The sequence below is a fragment of the Pygoscelis adeliae genome, unplaced genomic scaffold, assembly GCF_000699105.1.
Source record: "Pygoscelis adeliae isolate BGI_AS28 unplaced genomic scaffold, ASM69910v1 Scaffold14, whole genome shotgun sequence".
In the NCBI taxonomy this organism is placed as follows: Eukaryota; Metazoa; Chordata; class Aves; order Sphenisciformes; family Spheniscidae; genus Pygoscelis; species Pygoscelis adeliae.
The window spans coordinates 3,401,213-3,417,576 of record NW_008825109.1 but is presented as its reverse complement, the minus strand read 5'-3'; the positions used below and the strand labels follow the sequence as shown (position 1 = coordinate 3,417,576).

The following is a 16,364-nucleotide window of genomic DNA, read 5'->3' as shown; positions in this document are numbered from 1 at the left end:
AATGTCCCTTTGGTCATTTGGGGTCAGCTGTCCCAACTGTGTCCCCTCCCAGCTTCTTGTGCACCCCCAGCCTACTTGCTGGTGGGGTGGTGTGAGGAGCAGAGAAGGCCTTGACTCTGTGTAAGCACTGCTCAGCAGTATCTAAAACACCCCTGTGTTATCAACACTGTTTCCAGCACAAATCCAAAACATGGCCCCCTACTAGCTACTGTGAAGAAAATTAACTCTCTCCCAGCCAAAACCAGCACAATGACTTGTCCCAGATGAAAAAAGACTGAACTAGTTTAGCACCTGGCAACCATCTGGTGCTTCTAGCATGTAATTAAAAGACCTGCAGAGGCAGGCATCGCATGTTGTAGCATAAGTATTTCTCAGATAGTGGGTTTGTTTTTTTGGTTGTTTTTTTTTTTTTTTTTAGGCAAATACCATTCCCTAAAACATAAATGATCCTATCAGCCTTTTTTACTTATTTTTGCTGACTTACATTTCTGCTGTTTATTTTCATTGCTAATTTTATCAGTAGGCAATGCTGTAGAGGAAGAAATCTGTGATGTTTATAGGTGCTAATTTTCTTATCCCTCTCTTCAGATGATTTGTTTAATTAAATCAATGTAAAAGCTGTGCAAAGGAAACTGGACAAGTAAAGATTGGGGTTTTTTTCCATTAGGATGTCACGAATTAATAAGGCTTTGTTTTGTTAAGTAGTGGAAGAATTAAGCTGGGAGGAGTAGAGAAATAAGGAATGAGAATTTTCTGAAGGAGCCAGGAATCTTGCGTTGAGATTAGTGTTAGCTTTGAGGAAGGTAGGGGAGTCCCTTCAATCTGTGTATTTTCAGTGTACTGAAAAAGCTAACAAAGTTTTTAGGTTGGGGATGATCAGTGTCAAACAGCTGTGAGAAAACCTATCATGAGGCATTTTCATGATTGTTGCAATGGTGTTAGATGCCCAACAATGGTGCTCGTTGGAAGAGAGTTAAGGTACAGAGGGGAAGGTAGCTTAGACTGCTGTCTGTCAACTTCTGAGTTCATAGGTGGCTATTAGACCGTAGTACCTATGCATTTCTGAGAGGACATTCTTTATGTATCTCTATTCCCTTCTTTCTGGAATAACTGGTGCTATATAAATAGATAGCAGCAGAGGCAATATCTTTATCCATTCACTGTAGTCCTTTGATATGTAATTCTAAGTATTAAAAGTTTCTGTTTCTGTGTAAATGAATAATTGATTGCAAAGTACTTATATTTGGGGAATGTGTGTTGAATCTATCATTCTGTTCATAAGCCAGTTTATTAGTAAAATGTTAATTTCTTTTGTTAGCTTCTCTGTTACCTATGGTAGGAACTCCTCATGGATTTTCTTCTGTGAAGAAGATACAAGAATACAAGTTGTAAAGCTGCTAGAAACACTTGGAAGATTTGACGAGTCTAAGGTGAAATAAAAATTCAGATACTTCACTTTCTTTTGAATGTGTTTGAATGGATTTTTAGATGAAACGTGGAATCATTTTAAGTACAAAATTATACATACAGAATTTTAGAATTCCTAGTTACGGAACAGTTTCTGTGGTCCAGAATTTAGTTTTATAACACCGCCTGGATGGCCCAGAGCTCCAAACATTGGAAAAGATGTATCCAAACAGCTTAAAATAGGGGGATAGATTTCTGTTGCTGAGGCTGAGAGTGAGCAAGGTATTTAACACAAAGCAGTATGAGCGCCTGTCTAGCTGTTGAAGAACTGTTAAAATTGAGCAGAGAAAAGATTCTTTCTGTGGATAGCCTGAAAATGATGTAGCATCAATAAGAAGATTAATATAGTCTGCTGTGTGGTCCCCTCTCCCCGTTTTCCTGTCTGTCATCAGTTCTGATTATCATCAGACAGAATGACTGATGTTAGTTTGACTAACTGTCTCTGATCTAATATAGTAGGGTATTTTACTTGCATTCTGTTTCTGAACTGTCTTGGTGATTAGACAGTTTTCTTTAGCTGCTGGAAAAGAAACAACACCAAAAGACTTGCAGAACAAAAGAAAAATGCAGTCACCAAGGAACAAAGTAAGTTTGGCAATGTACCTGACACAAAAGCTTTTAATGTTTAGAATTCTCACTGTTCAGAAAAAAATTCAGCTTGATGTCCATCCTTTGCCTGGAATAAAAGAAGCCAAAATCTCCTGTGTGAAATATGCTTTGCGTCTTTATTGTTACCTTGACTGAGTATTGAACTCTGCTTCAGATCTCACTTTAGCATATTTACTTCTTTTGCAGGCACATGGCCTTGTTGTGTTTTCTCACAATTCTTTTCTAAAATGGTAATAATAATAATAATAATTCAGAGTTCTTACATTTTTAAACACTGTCTTCAAAATGGCTGACTGAATATTTTCAGGCCTTTGGAATATCCATTTATTTCTGTTGCAGAAACACCTACTCCTAGTTGACATTCTCGGAATAGAAACAAAAATTTTTGTTCTAGATGCTGCCCTTATGCCAGTTTTAATCTCTCCTTTGCATTACATGTAAATTCTATTACAATAACAAATTATGTTCCAACCTGCATTAAAAGGAAAATAAAATGTTCTGCTTTTGTACATAGTAATCATCATCTTAGTGTAACAGTCTATAACTGATTCCTTATGTACAGTAGTAGTCCATCACTCACAAAATTTAAGATGAGTTAGACCAGAATGAGCTAGTTCATTATTCATTTTCAAATGTCAGTAGTCTGCATATTAAAAAGCTGGTATACATTAATCACAGTAAAAGGCCTACAAGGGGCATGTGAATAGTTGATGTATCTGCAGCTTTTCAGTCTGGATATGTATAGATTAGTAACAGAGCTATTGAGACTCATATGTAATGTTGAATGAAAACAGATGTGTGAAAGCATCATAAGAGACTGTGGAGGAATGTTAAGAGAATGACCTGCATTGATAACCAAGGACATTATTGACTGCAGTAAAACTAAAAAACAGTGAGGAATATCTGATTTACATAAAGGCCTCAAGGCAAGCGCTCAGATGGTGAAATATATCTGAACATTGCTGTGAGGGTGACCGAGCATTGGCACAGGTTGCCCAAAGAGGTTGTGGAGTCTCCAGCCTTGGAGATAACTCACAAGCCATCTGGACATGGTCCTGGGAAACCTGCTGTTTAGGTGGCCCTGCTTCAGCAGGGGAAGTTAGACCAGATGATCCCAGAGGTCCCTTCCAACCTCAACTGCTCTGTGATTCTATGTTTCAACAGCAGATTGATTCAACCTGTGCTTTCATAATGGAAGATGGCAGCAAGGTTAAACCAAATTGTATGTGCCACTCCTCTTCCTGTCGTCCTGGCAGGACGATAGACTACAGCCCCAAAGATATCCAGCATGAGTAAACCAAGCTGATGGGCAGCAATGACTTAGTAGCTGTTGATACCTAAAGGGTATAAAAGATCTGTCTAAAGAACAGTTTGTCTTTGAGAATATTAAGAACTCGTAAGATGTTGTAGTAAGACACAGTGGGGATGTGACAGACGAAATCTCCTGTCCTCTGTGTCAGACACAAGTCTTGAACAGATGAATTTGGTGCACTTGTCTTGGTATTTGTAAGTGGATACAAAAGTGAGTGGGTAGAATCAATTTGATTAGCAAGTTAGGTAAAGTCAGCTCTGCCCTCCCTGAGGTCTGGTATTCTTTTTTGCATCACATTCCTTCAGCTATTAAAGTGTTCTAAAGACTTTGGAGTGCTGTTACTAAAGGTAGGTGATTTTTGCCATTTTTGAAGCACAACATATTAACTGATCTAGTGGATGGTAGTTATCCATAATGCAATAAATCACATTCTTTTTTTTAATCCGCATTTTTGCCTATATGCAATTTGATTACTGTCATTCCTTAAGTTACTTTATAAGTTCCTTCGCATAGGACTAATTTAATCTTGTAAAGCCAGCCTGCACAGATTGACTTGTCCTACATATCAGTGTAGTAAATAAACAATGTTATGACCAAATAAGCTTGGAGAATATTGGCTGTAACCTGGAATGCCTTCACTGTGATTTGTGGCTTAATATTGCCAGAAATAATATTATGTGAAAGCCCGAGGAGAGTATATGTATGAGTTTAATTTTCTATGTTTTATAGAGAAAGGAAAGTAAATTTTCTGCAGATGGTATTGCCATATTAAAATGTTGCTATTTATTAACTATTTCTGAAACAGAATAGTGTGCTTGTGTTATGAACATTTTGAAGCCTTGGAAGCCCTAAAAGAGTTAAAAAATGGTGTGCACAAATGCTTCTAAAGAATTGTTTTGATTCCTTCAAGGCAATCATCTTTGTGCATAAAAATTAGTATGTTTGCCCATTTTCTTCTACCTCCCAATATTTTGTTTTTTAATCCTTCCAGTGAACACTATTGAATCCTTCCAATAGAGGAAGGAGAAAACACGGTCTGTTGTGATTGAAGGTATAAATGAAAGGCTGAGTAAGTAGGTACCAGGTAGCAACTCCTATGAAGGTGTTTAAAAAAAACAGTGGGAAAAAATCTCCACCCTTACCTTCTCAGGTAGTGTCAGTTTAACTTTGGCAGTTTCCTCAACAGATTCCCGAACACCTACATCTCGGCTTCAGGAGGCACATGGGGATTATGGGAGCAAACAAGTTTTCAGCATTTGTGTTACCTGAAGAAGTCACTAGCCAAGTACAAGATATATTCAATTTAGTTTTAGTGAGAGTAGCTGATCAAAGTAGAGGGGAGAAACACGCAAAATTCATGCGAAATGCACTCAGCGCCTCACGCGTATACATACACAAGCATACCATGTTACACTTGCATCAGTCCCTCGGAGAGTCAGTGTTCCTGGCAGGGGTGGCATCCCGTATCTTTCACTCGTGGTTGCTTATATGGGTCCTGGCCGTCCTTGCAGAGGTGGGATTCTTGAAGCAGGCAGCACCTGTGGCTTTGACTCAGTGTGTACGGCAAGAGAAGCATCCCTGGTAGCTCCTGAGGGCTGTCCTTTTATTGCCTTTTGGGGAGCCAGGTTGAGTCCTGGCTGGAAGTGGGAGGCGTTGCCAGGCTGAATGTCCTCTGGGGAGCCATGCTTGCATGCTCCTGCCAGGCTCAGCTAGTTGGTTTTGGCTGGAGGTGTCTCCTGGTGCATGCAAACCTCTTCTGCTGTTGCTGACTCTGCCGCACCCCGGCCAAATCTCACTCATTGCTTCTCATCAACTCTGGGGAGCTATGAAATTTAGCTCAGTCTATATAGCAACATCTGCCTGGATTTAGAAAGATGGCTACTGAGATGCAAGATCCTCTTGGGGTTAGACTGTTTTTCTTTGGCCGGATGTTTCTACAGTGCTTTTGCTTTAATATTTTCCTTTTTGTCTTGAATTTTGTGTAAATTAATTATTTATCTCGTGTGAAGTGTATGAACTGTGCTAATGCCTTGAAGGAATATTTTACTGTTGCTGATAGCTGCCCCTTTAAAGGAGGGAAAAAATCAAATATGGCAGGGAGTGTGGAGAAAGAGGACCTTCTGTGAAAAAACAGTTGCCCTAACTTTGAATCTATTTTAGTGATGAATGGTCAGGAATTGATAAACTGTCAGGAAAAAGAAAAGCCTGAGTTACTGTCGTAATGCAAAGCACTTCACAATTTAAAGATTTAATATAACCATTAAGGTGATTCAGAATTCTGATTCATTGTTTGTACCTGTAGGCCTGAAAAGCAGTTTATATATATATTTTTTTTTAATTATATATATACACACATATATTCTTTTTTCCCTTCATTACAGTCCTTATTCTGCAAAAATGTGGGGGTATACTTGTTTTATATCCATTCTAAACAGAAAGATTAAGACAACTGACGGTAATGTTAAAGAAGTATTTAAGTCTGTTAATTCTTTTCAGGTACAGCAGAGTCAGTAGTGAATTCTTAAACATTGTTATTTAAAACTCTAATAATAATAGTACTACTTAATTTTTTGCTTTACAAATGCATACTGGGGACCTTCTTCATTTAACTGTTTTGAAGATCAAGGTATTTAAAATGTATTTGCTTTTTAAGTTCCCTAGTGTGAAAGAGGCTAGACAGATGGAAATTCAAAATGGATATATATAAAGTTCCTGAATGCAATGCTTTTGAGTGTCTTGTCTAGTCAGTAGTCAGTTTGGGCGGTCAAACGCTGGAACAGGTCGCCCAGAGAGGTTGTGGAGTGTATTCAAAACATGACTGGACAGAGTCCTGGGCAACCTGCTCTGGCTAACCCTGCTTGAGCAGGGGGATTGGACTAGACAATCTCAAGAGGCCCCTTCCAACCTCAACCCTTCTATGATTCTGGGATTCAGTGCCCTTTGAACAGGTGGAATCCAGGGCATATGCTGGAGTTTGAAAATACAGTGTGTATTTGAATTCAGAGAACTGCCTTTAGTTTCATTTCTTACCAAGTACAATTTTTGTCCGGATTATTGTGAACAATACACTTCCCTTGTTTTTGTTTTCAGGTTTGCTGTATTCAGCATGAATGCAGTTGTCATCTTCACTAAAAGGATGCTGTAGATGAACAAAGTTGTTTCCTATATTCCTTTACAGGAGTGGTTTTTAGGTAAAGCATTATATGATGAAGAATCTACAATAATTCACCATTATGCCTTTGCTGAAAATCCTACAGTCTTCAAATTTCCAGATTTTGCTGCTGGTTGGGCACTTAGCATTCCACTTGTTAACAAGTAAGAATTGAATTTTTAATCACTTCTTCTTTATTGATAATAATTAACAATTTAATTTATACAATTTTTCTAGATGCTAATCAATATTATTTTAATGGTTATAATTTCATATGGATTAATATTTTCTATAAAAGATGAAGGTGTTCCTGCAGTACAGTTGAAGGTCTGATTGCAGATCATGTAGATATGCAAAGTCAAATTTTAATTTTGAGCTGTCTTTGAATTGAAGCTGCTGACTGCAGCTTAACTGTGGCAGACAGCTTGGGATGTACTCAACCAGTGCAGGCTGGCCTCTCATGGATTTGACTTCAGAGCCTACACTGAGCTTTTGCTGCTGCCACCTCTATTATCGGCAGCCATGCCGATACATGTAAGTCTACTTTAGTTTGAGGATCTGAGGTGCATAGCAAGACATTCAACCAGGCACAGTAATGTACAACTAGCTCTGGGTACGCCTACATAGACTTGTGCTCCCACTATAAACTTACCCAGAAAGTACTCCTTTGATGAAATTCCATTTCTTTCTTAATCTACACATTCCAAGCATAATTATTATAAATAATCACTTCAGAATTCATTAGTAGACAAAGGTAGAGAAATAGATTTCTGTATCATTGCTGTGCGTGTGATTTATTTTGCTTCACTCTGCCTATCTAAAAGTTAATGTCATGTCAGCTAGTTAATAGTTGTCCAGTACTAGTCGTTCAATTAGTTTAATATCACCTCTTGTCATTTTAAAAATGTATTCTCCCCCAGGCAGCAGTTCTATTCCTGGATCTTAGAGTGACTGCATTGCCCTCTACAAGTGTTTCTCATGCTATAGAGACAACCTAGATGTTTATTTCAGACTACATGCTTAGTTTTTAAATGAGATTTGAAAAGTTCATAGATTTCAGAAGTTGAATGCATCTTGCTGTAACAAGGATTGATGTTTTCATAAATTGAAGGTGCCTAAATACTGTGCTTTGGAATAGACAAAAAGAGAATATTGTCTGAAGTTTGAGATGCTGATCAATATTGAGCTTCAAATGCACTGCTGCTTTTAATCTGTTGAAAATGTTATGCCAGACTCTCCATCTACTCCAGATGAGAACTGTCGTCTTGGGCAGCAAGAATGTATCAAAATGTGTGTGCTGAAAACTACTATTAAAATCATAACACTGTGCTCAGATGAAAAAAAAAAAGATATGAAAAAGAAATATACGTTGCTTCTTGGGGCAATAAATACAGAAGTGTCCCCCCCCCCCCTGCCCCCCCCCCCCCCACTTATAAGATGGTCAATAATATCAGCCACACTTTGCTGCATACACTAGCGATTGAATTTTTTTTAAATATGTTTTTTGAGTAAATTTCTTCATCTTTAATCATATAGGCTTGCAAAGAAGTTGAAAAGTGAACCACTCAAGTCCGACTTTACGATAGATTTAAAGCATGAGGTAAGCAGTGATGTGATGAAAGAAAAAATTGTCTCAAATCTAGGTATTTGAATGATGATAAATAAGAATGGAAATAACAGATTTTTCTTCGACATTGCTAAAAAGTTTGACTGCAATGGCATGTTTAATTTCTTTCCCTTCCTTATGAATAGTGTAATACTTTAAAATTATATTTCAAGCATAGAAGAATTCAGGAATAAAATTGCATTCATATATGAATACATACATGGTTGTATACAGTGAGGTATCTTCTAAGGCTTGCTCTATAAAGAAGGAGAGAGACTTCCAATCCATGAAGCTTAAGCTGACATGAATAGTGTCTCCAATACTAGCCAGCCTCACTCACTTTCTAAATCAGACTCTTAAGAGCTAAATATGATGGACTTAGTCTCCTCAACGTATTTAAACCAAACTGTTGTGTGAACAATCAACTCAGCAACTTGCAGCATGGAAGTCTGGAATTATTTTTTTTTTTGTCTCTGGTTTGCAACGGTTATAAAAGGTAGCACTAGGTCGTTCAGAGAATAAGTGAGTTGACTGAAAGGAATAGGAGAAGAAAGGAGTGGGAAGATCTGAAAGAAGATCAGTGCTACCTTTTCTGAAGCTTTTTTATTTTTTCTGCCTTCAAAATGTTTGTGCAGCCCACGATTTTCTGCTGTCACCAAAGTGAAGTCTTGAACCAGGGTGGAAGGAGAGGATGAATCTGGAATAAGCTTGCTGATTTTGGCCTGAAATTATGAGTGATGTTGAATTAATTTTAATTTTTTAAAACTTCTGAAAGTCAGCTATAAATCACGGTTCTGGCCCAGGAAAAAAAACCCACCTTATTTAAAACTGTTGCTGCTGTTCCAGATCTTTATGCTGTAATGGTTATAAAGCTCCTCATTTCCAATATAAATCTACAGTGTATTTATAGAGTATAAATTGGTAGCATATTTAAATGAATTTGGTTTTGTGCCAACACTATTCTTTCACATGGTTTCCCCTCCTTGACTGATGTATTTCTCAAAGCAATTGGACACCTCTCAGTTTTCATTTTGCTATGTGAAACAAGCCAACAAGCTGTTTCTTTCCTCTTGTTAATTTTTCTAAATGCAAGACCTTGGGCTTCACAATTTAATCATCTTTTTGTAAGCTACCTCAAAGTCATTCGTATATTCCAGTCTACCTCAGCACTGACAAAGCCTTTAAACATAGTGTCATAAAAAAACCAAATTCATTAGCAGATATTTCTGTTATGTGCCACAGATTGCTCAATGAAAAACAATTGATCACTCGACTGGCAAAATGACTTCCATCCACTTCTTATTCTGTTAGCAGTTCTTTGCATATGTTTCATTTCAAATTTACTGCCATTGATAACCTACTTCAGCCCTGTAGTTATTCTTTCTGCAGTCTCGTGTTTCCCTAGAGACATCTCCATTCCCCCTCATTTATTTTATAAATCGCCATCTTCTCCTTCTTAAATCATGTTTATCTCTACGTCGTTCTTGTGTGAATCACAAATCAAAGGATATAATCTGTGATCTTTAATGATTGTGTGTAATGTTTAAATTTATGAGGATGCTAAACGTTTTAAGAAATGTTTTAGTTTGACAGAGTCCTAATAACATGTACCTCTAGTCCTTGGTATTTTATTGTGCTCTGTATCAGGATTTTTAGACCCTACTACTTTCCATATCCCTATTTCTTATATCCGTAACATTTATATCACTGTCCATCTGGAAGGCCTATCTTGCAAATATGGTAAAGGGTTTTTGTCATGCTGCTGCTCATTTGTAGATTTTTTTTTTTTTTACTTTTTATAACTGCACAATATATAGCATATTCCCTGATGCGTATTCAAAACTGGAAGTGAATAATGGATTTTTTGTATATCTAACATTAGATTTGAACTAGGACTAAGACTAAGAATATTTTTTGTCTTTTCACTGTAAATCCATTGTTTTAGGAACAGTCTGTCATCCTGTTCTATAACCGAAAATGGCACTCTAACCTCACTTCGGAAATATGATAGCTTCACACCATTCTAAGGCTTTCTATTGAAGATTTCATTATTCAGTGGGCAATCTTATCACATTATGAACTTTCATAAATAATTCATGTTAAGTTACAGTTGTTAAATATTCTTTGTGCTGCAGGAGGATTGCTTCTTTGTTGGTTCATGTGATAGACATTCTGAATAGCTGAATTTTGAACTAATACAATCTTAAAATGTACTGGAAGCACTTTAGAAATCCCATCCCTTGCTGTTATGTAGTCTTCCAGCTATAAGGCAGGGTCAAGAACCACTTATATCCCATAATGTGAATGTGGTGACAAGGCAAAAAGATAACCTTGGAGGTGTATGTGTGTTTATTGGCTGCTCCTTACCACGAGCATGTGTGTCTTACATGTCATTTCCATACTCCTCCTCTACTCCAAGCACTATCAACAGTATTTGTGTTAACTGCCACTCACGCTTATGCATTTTCTTCCCTACAGAGTGGCCTTTCCCTTTAATACTTTGTTGAACTCATCTGTAATGCTAATCATCTGTGTTTCCAGAAGCATTGCTAAAACAGCAAAGAAACAGACCACTTAATAATGGTGAGGCTAAGAGAAATTAGAACTTGCAAACTACAAAACTCATCGTTGTATTGAAAGAACCTGCAGCTGAGTTACAGTGGTTTAGCAAGTCACTATCAGCTGGGCAGTAGTAGCGACCATGTTTGTACTTACAGCTCCCAGTCATCTGCATCTGCTCAATTACAAGGAAAAATACAGTAATTTAAACTTTTCAGTGCAATCAAACTAAATGTTTTTACTTTGCAGTTGAGGTGGTCTAAGAGCGCATGTGTAGTTATGACAGCCCCGTTACAATCAGCAACTTGCTAAAAAGTCATCAGTTAATTGTATTTTAGTATGTGACTGTACCCTAGCTGTTTGCTATCAAAAATCTTTCAAATCCAGAAGCTTAAGTTTCAAAAATATTACTGTATTCTCAAGCCTGTCCCCAGTCCTAACAGGGCATGTAACAAACTGGCCCTTCTATTTTATTCCCTCTAAGTTCAGAAATGGCTGTGTGCAGGTAGTTGGGATTTTCTGAGGATGTTGAGACCTAAATGAGATGGTCAGGAAAATAATAATCTGTAACTTAGAAGTCTGTAATTGGTTTGGTGACTTGGGCTTGTCCAGACCATACTTAATGCTCTTGGTTTGTGCCGAGTTCTTCCTGAACACTGGGGAGAAGGAAATATTTTGCCCTCTTAATAATAGCTTAATGATCACATTATTTGCTAAAAGAGGAGCTGAATTCTGGGCCGGGGCGGGGGGCAGTTAAAGCTAACAGTTCCTAAGTAGGCATAAAACAGTGACAAGGAGACTCATTTTCATTGCCTTTGGTGTGTGCTGGGTCTGGTCCCATATTCCAGTGAAGCACTTAATTTGTTTTCCATGCAAGAGTCATTGGGAATAGTGTAAATAACATGGGAAACAGGAACTAGAACCCAAGACTGATTTTCTTCCCTTGGAGGAGTCCCATTCTCCCTGTGCAGTAGAGTCAGGCTCCCCTTTGCTACACTATCTTGTTAGTTCCATGAATCTTGCTTTCTGCACAGTAACTCAGGTTCTTGAGGTAGCATGGAGAGTCTCTGTCCCAGAATATCTATGGTTTGTTGGTGTAGGCACCCTTTTGAAAACTAGAAGCTGTAACTTCTGACTGAGGCAGAAGCAAACCTAGAACCCAGGTCTCCTACATCTTGAGTATATGCTCAAACAGCTCTTGTCCAAAGATGCTTTCACATCTTTGGCCTATCCTCAAGAGAGACGAAGCATTTGGAATCGGGAGTGTATGGCAGTGCAGCTGGGAAGCTCTGAATCCACGTACCTACTGAGATATTATTTTCTGCCTTTTAGATTTTTAAGAACTTCATTTTGTTCTTACAAGTTTCTGAACAGTTTTATACAAAATGAAGTTAATCTTTTAACTGGTCTTGGTAGGCACCCAGTGTAGAACTTTCCTGCCTGAATATTTAGTCTGGCAAACTTATAAGCAGTGTAAAAGTATTGCAATAGAAATGTTGGGCAAGTCTAAGTGTTCTTGATGTGTCGTGAAATACAGATTGAAATATTATTATTTTTATTATGAATTGAATGTAAATACAAAGGTTGTGGGGTTTTTTATCTTCTTCAGACATCACTGGTTTGCTTCTTCCTTTTTCCCTGTGAATTTTGGCTGGCTTTTTTTGTTGTTGTTGCATTTAAAATGGACAAGAATCTGCTATAGGATAGCATATCTATTACATTATCCTTCATTGTATTTTACAGCTTCTTGGAGATTCATTGCTTGTTTCGAGCATTTTAAATTGTCGCCACAGAATGGTGACAATGAATGAATGAAAAGCTGAAAATTGCTACACAGCATGAAACAGGCCTAGCTATTCCACATTATCAAAATAATTTAAAAAGAGCAACACAGTAAAGATTTTTGTTTACTTTAAAAGAAGGTGTAAATATTTACTCTACCACTTCTTATAAAAGTTAAAGATGAGTTGTTTTGACATGCTTAAATATATGTAACTAATTGTAATTCTATGAAACAAATTTTAAAACCTGTCTGTTTATAGAATTTCTTTTATAGCAAAAAAAATCACATGTTGGCTCTAGAAACGTGAGCAAGAAGTAAGGTATGCAGCTAGTTAATCAACTAAGGAACAAATCTTCTACAGCATCCCAGATTTTTCAGTTTTCCTGTTAAGTTTGCCCTGTAATGTGATTTCTTTGTATGCCCTGAGAATTTTTATCCCGTTTCATTACTGATATAAATATTTTCTATTTTGATAGATTGCCCTGTATATTTGGCAGAAAGGGGAAGGACCACATCTTACTCCAGTGCCTGAGTTCTGCACAGATGATGTGAACTCGTATAAGGTTGATCATTGTGCAACAACATTCAGTAATTTTCTGCCACTTTGTGTAGGTACCATATTTTAAATACCACTTACTTAGTAAAGGTAAAACTCTTACTAAAATGCATAATACTTGACTTTAAAAATCTCAAACCTTAAGAAAATATTTTTCAATAAGTTTAAAAAAAAAAAAAAGTTTGTTCTGGCATTTATCTGCTTTTGGATATGCTTTCAGCCTTCCGTGGCACAGGATATTTCCTGGCAAACAAGTATCACATATGCTTTAATGGGTCTTTCTACCACAATGTTTGAGCAGCCCATAATCTATAAAGTATTTCTCCTTACATTTCTGTGAGATGCTGAAGTACAGATAATCTTTTTTTACACAAGTAGGAATCTAAAACTTGTTGAGGCTAAAGATAAAATGTAATATAGTATTTGATGCATTAAAGTACAACCCATATCTTCCACCTCTAGGAGAATACATTTATGATATTATGGGTTAACTGTTGCTGGAGGCCAAAAAGTGTTCCATGCTTCCAGGAAGGCAAAATCCTACATGCCAAAAAGGAAAACTAATAAAAGTAGTTACGTGATTTTATTACAGTTGAGAAAATTCGAAGATTTCTAATGTTTAGCATTGAAGCTTCTTTTTCCAAGTATGGTACAGTTCAACATGTTCTCATAGTGATTAATTTAAAAAAAAATTAAGAAAACATTCTTTTTCAGATGAATCGTTCTTAGTTCAGCAAGTTATACTGTCATTCTCTTCTCCTAATATTATGTGTTTTAGTTCACGTTAGAATACTACATCAATGGAAAGAGTATTTCAATAATGTTATTTCAGGAATTTTAAACCACTAGTGACTTTTTTTCAAGAGACAAAAATGTACTTTCTAGTGTATTACTAGTACACTATTCTACTTGATATGCTATACAATGAAAAGGTATTTTCTGTTTTATTATATGTATGGCCATACGTATCGTATAAAATGTTACAGGCAGAGCCTGCAATTAAAAAATTAATTTTTGTTCTGTTCATATAGGGAGAGCCAGTGAAAAAGGAAGATGTTTTTGTTGCTGTAAAAACATGTCGGAAATTTCATGGTGACAGAAGTAAGTTGTTCATTAGTTAAGGTAGTAGTTCCATGCAATATAGTTTATTAAATTAATATTTAAAAAACAAGCTGATATATGCTGTCTGTGTAGTTCTTGGAATGAAATATTTTCAAAATGCACTGGGAAGCATGAAAGCTTCAGAATTTAAGTAATTTTTTTTTTTGCTATTCAGAGTTCTTCAGGAGTGCTGTGAGATGTTTAAGACAAAAAGTTATGGTTGTTTGATGTTTCATCATTAGTGATTGGTTGGCAAAAATCTCGAAACTGAATATCTAAATGAAAAATATGTGTGACAATTGTGCAGCTGTATTTAGAAATTGGAGCAAGCGGAAAGCTCTGTCCTCTCCTCCTTCCTTTTGCCCTGCCCTCCCACCCAATAAAAGATGGAGCAGCTTACACTGTCGTATTGCTTTTATCTGTTGTCACTCTATGCAGTTGGATGTGCACAGGTGTTTTATAATCCTTGGAATGGGAGTTTTGTCTCTTTTTTAGAAATCCGGTCAGCTGTAGTACTTTGTCCAAGCCATGGCCCAGATCAGGAGTCTCCAAGTGTGCAACACTATAGCATGTTTCATCTGGAAATTGTAGTGTTACACAAGTAATGAAAGTCACCATGAAAATATGACCATGATATCCATGGTAAAAACAACAAACAAAAAAACCTAGCACAGCCAAACAAAATACGTCCAGTGAGTATTAACTTTCTACTCAGAGGCACAGAAAATAAAGACACAGAGAGACACTCAGCTTCAGCTAATACACAGTAAGGCTCAGCTAAGTTGAGATTGATCCAGCGTTTACAAAACTTGGAAGGAAAAATTCCAAATCCACTGATTTAACAGAAGACGCTCTAGCTACTTGATGCCACCTACCAGTCCATTCTAGTTTACTTCTAGACATTTTGTTAACAAGGAAATTCAGGAATGGATTTATTTCCAGGAATTTACTTGAATTTTGTGTGCCCTTGAATACTGCAGGTACATAATATTGTCATCATTAGGCTTACTTTGCTTTGTTCATAAGCTTAATTTAAAGTGATTATTGGCAAAAAACCTGAAAATTAAATAATGGCTAGTAGTTGTACCAAATTTTGTGGGGGTTTTGCCACGCCTATTGTTAGAGGACAGGATGGAGTTAAAAGCTCTTTTCTTAACCAAACCCCCCTTTGCTAATGCATCCAAAACTGTAGGTTCTGTCACTTCTGTGTTTAGACTATTAGCCAGTTGTTTTTCTTTTTTTTTTTTCAAAATATGATTTATGTAATTTTTTTCTTCATATTACTGCACTTGATGAAGGCACATTTCCAGTATTTTAATCACCTAATCATTAGGATATCTTTAGCAAGTAGCTTTTGACAAAACAGAATTGACTATCCTGTAACTGGAGTTCACTGAAGAGTTCTCCTTTCTGGATCCATGTTTATTTTCTTACATCAAAATTAAAATAAAAAAATAAAAAACTAGAAAGTCAGTAAAGAACATAAGGCTTCAAAAAGATAGCGTAAACATCCTTCAAGAAACACCTGTTGAAGACTGAGGAAAATTCTTGAACTTTCCTCACAGCTTCCAGTGTTATGCAATAGAGGATAATCTTACTCAAGATTTTGAAAGATTAATGGATGCCAGCTTCAGAGAGCTCCTTTTACCTGGTAAGTCATTTTTTATTGTATGCAAAAAACTACATTAGTGCAACATTAAGGCTTGGAACTCGATGTGCAAAAGCTGCTAAATTTTACTTTGGAACTTATTCAGATATAACTCTCCTTCATACACATATTGTATATGGTTATATAAGAAGATTTCAAGACTGCAAACATGCATCAGGGTTCTAGAAGTAGATAAAATATAATTAAGAGCTTAGAACTGGCCTTCTATAAGTATCTCTAGTGCGGTATTAAAAATTCTGTGTGATCACAAGTATTAATACATACTGATAAATATTTGCATCAATAGCTAGTCAGAAATTTCATATAGTTGTTCTTTCTTTGGAACATATGTGTTGTTAGAAGTTAGAGTATTGTGGGATTCAATTTCCCATAGACATTAGTCTGGATGGTGACATTTCTGTCAAAACAAAGAAGGAAAAGAGAAAGACACTTTAGCTAGTAGCCTCCTTGTTAGACCACTTAACTGAGGTGAGACTCAGGTCCTTGTTTCAGTGAACTTTTTTCATTTATACAAAAAAGGGAGACTCCACTGAAGAAATTGTAAGTCTGTA

General features: G+C 36.6%; 1 protein-coding gene across 1 annotated transcript in view; it reads left to right on the top strand.

Moving 5' to 3' along the window:
* Window positions 1-16,364, top strand: part of B3GALTL (beta 1,3-galactosyltransferase-like) — a 69,348-nt gene that overhangs the window by 40,703 nt on the left and 12,281 nt on the right. The window contains exons 6-10 of the mRNA XM_009327865.1: window positions 1,319-1,430; window positions 6,567-6,703; window positions 8,076-8,139; window positions 12,964-13,095; window positions 14,075-14,144. Of these exons, the coding sequence (XP_009326140.1) occupies window positions 1,319-1,430; window positions 6,567-6,703; window positions 8,076-8,139; window positions 12,964-13,095; window positions 14,075-14,144 (515 nt within the window). The remainder of the gene's footprint in view (window positions 1-1,318; window positions 1,431-6,566; window positions 6,704-8,075; window positions 8,140-12,963; window positions 13,096-14,074; window positions 14,145-16,364) is intronic.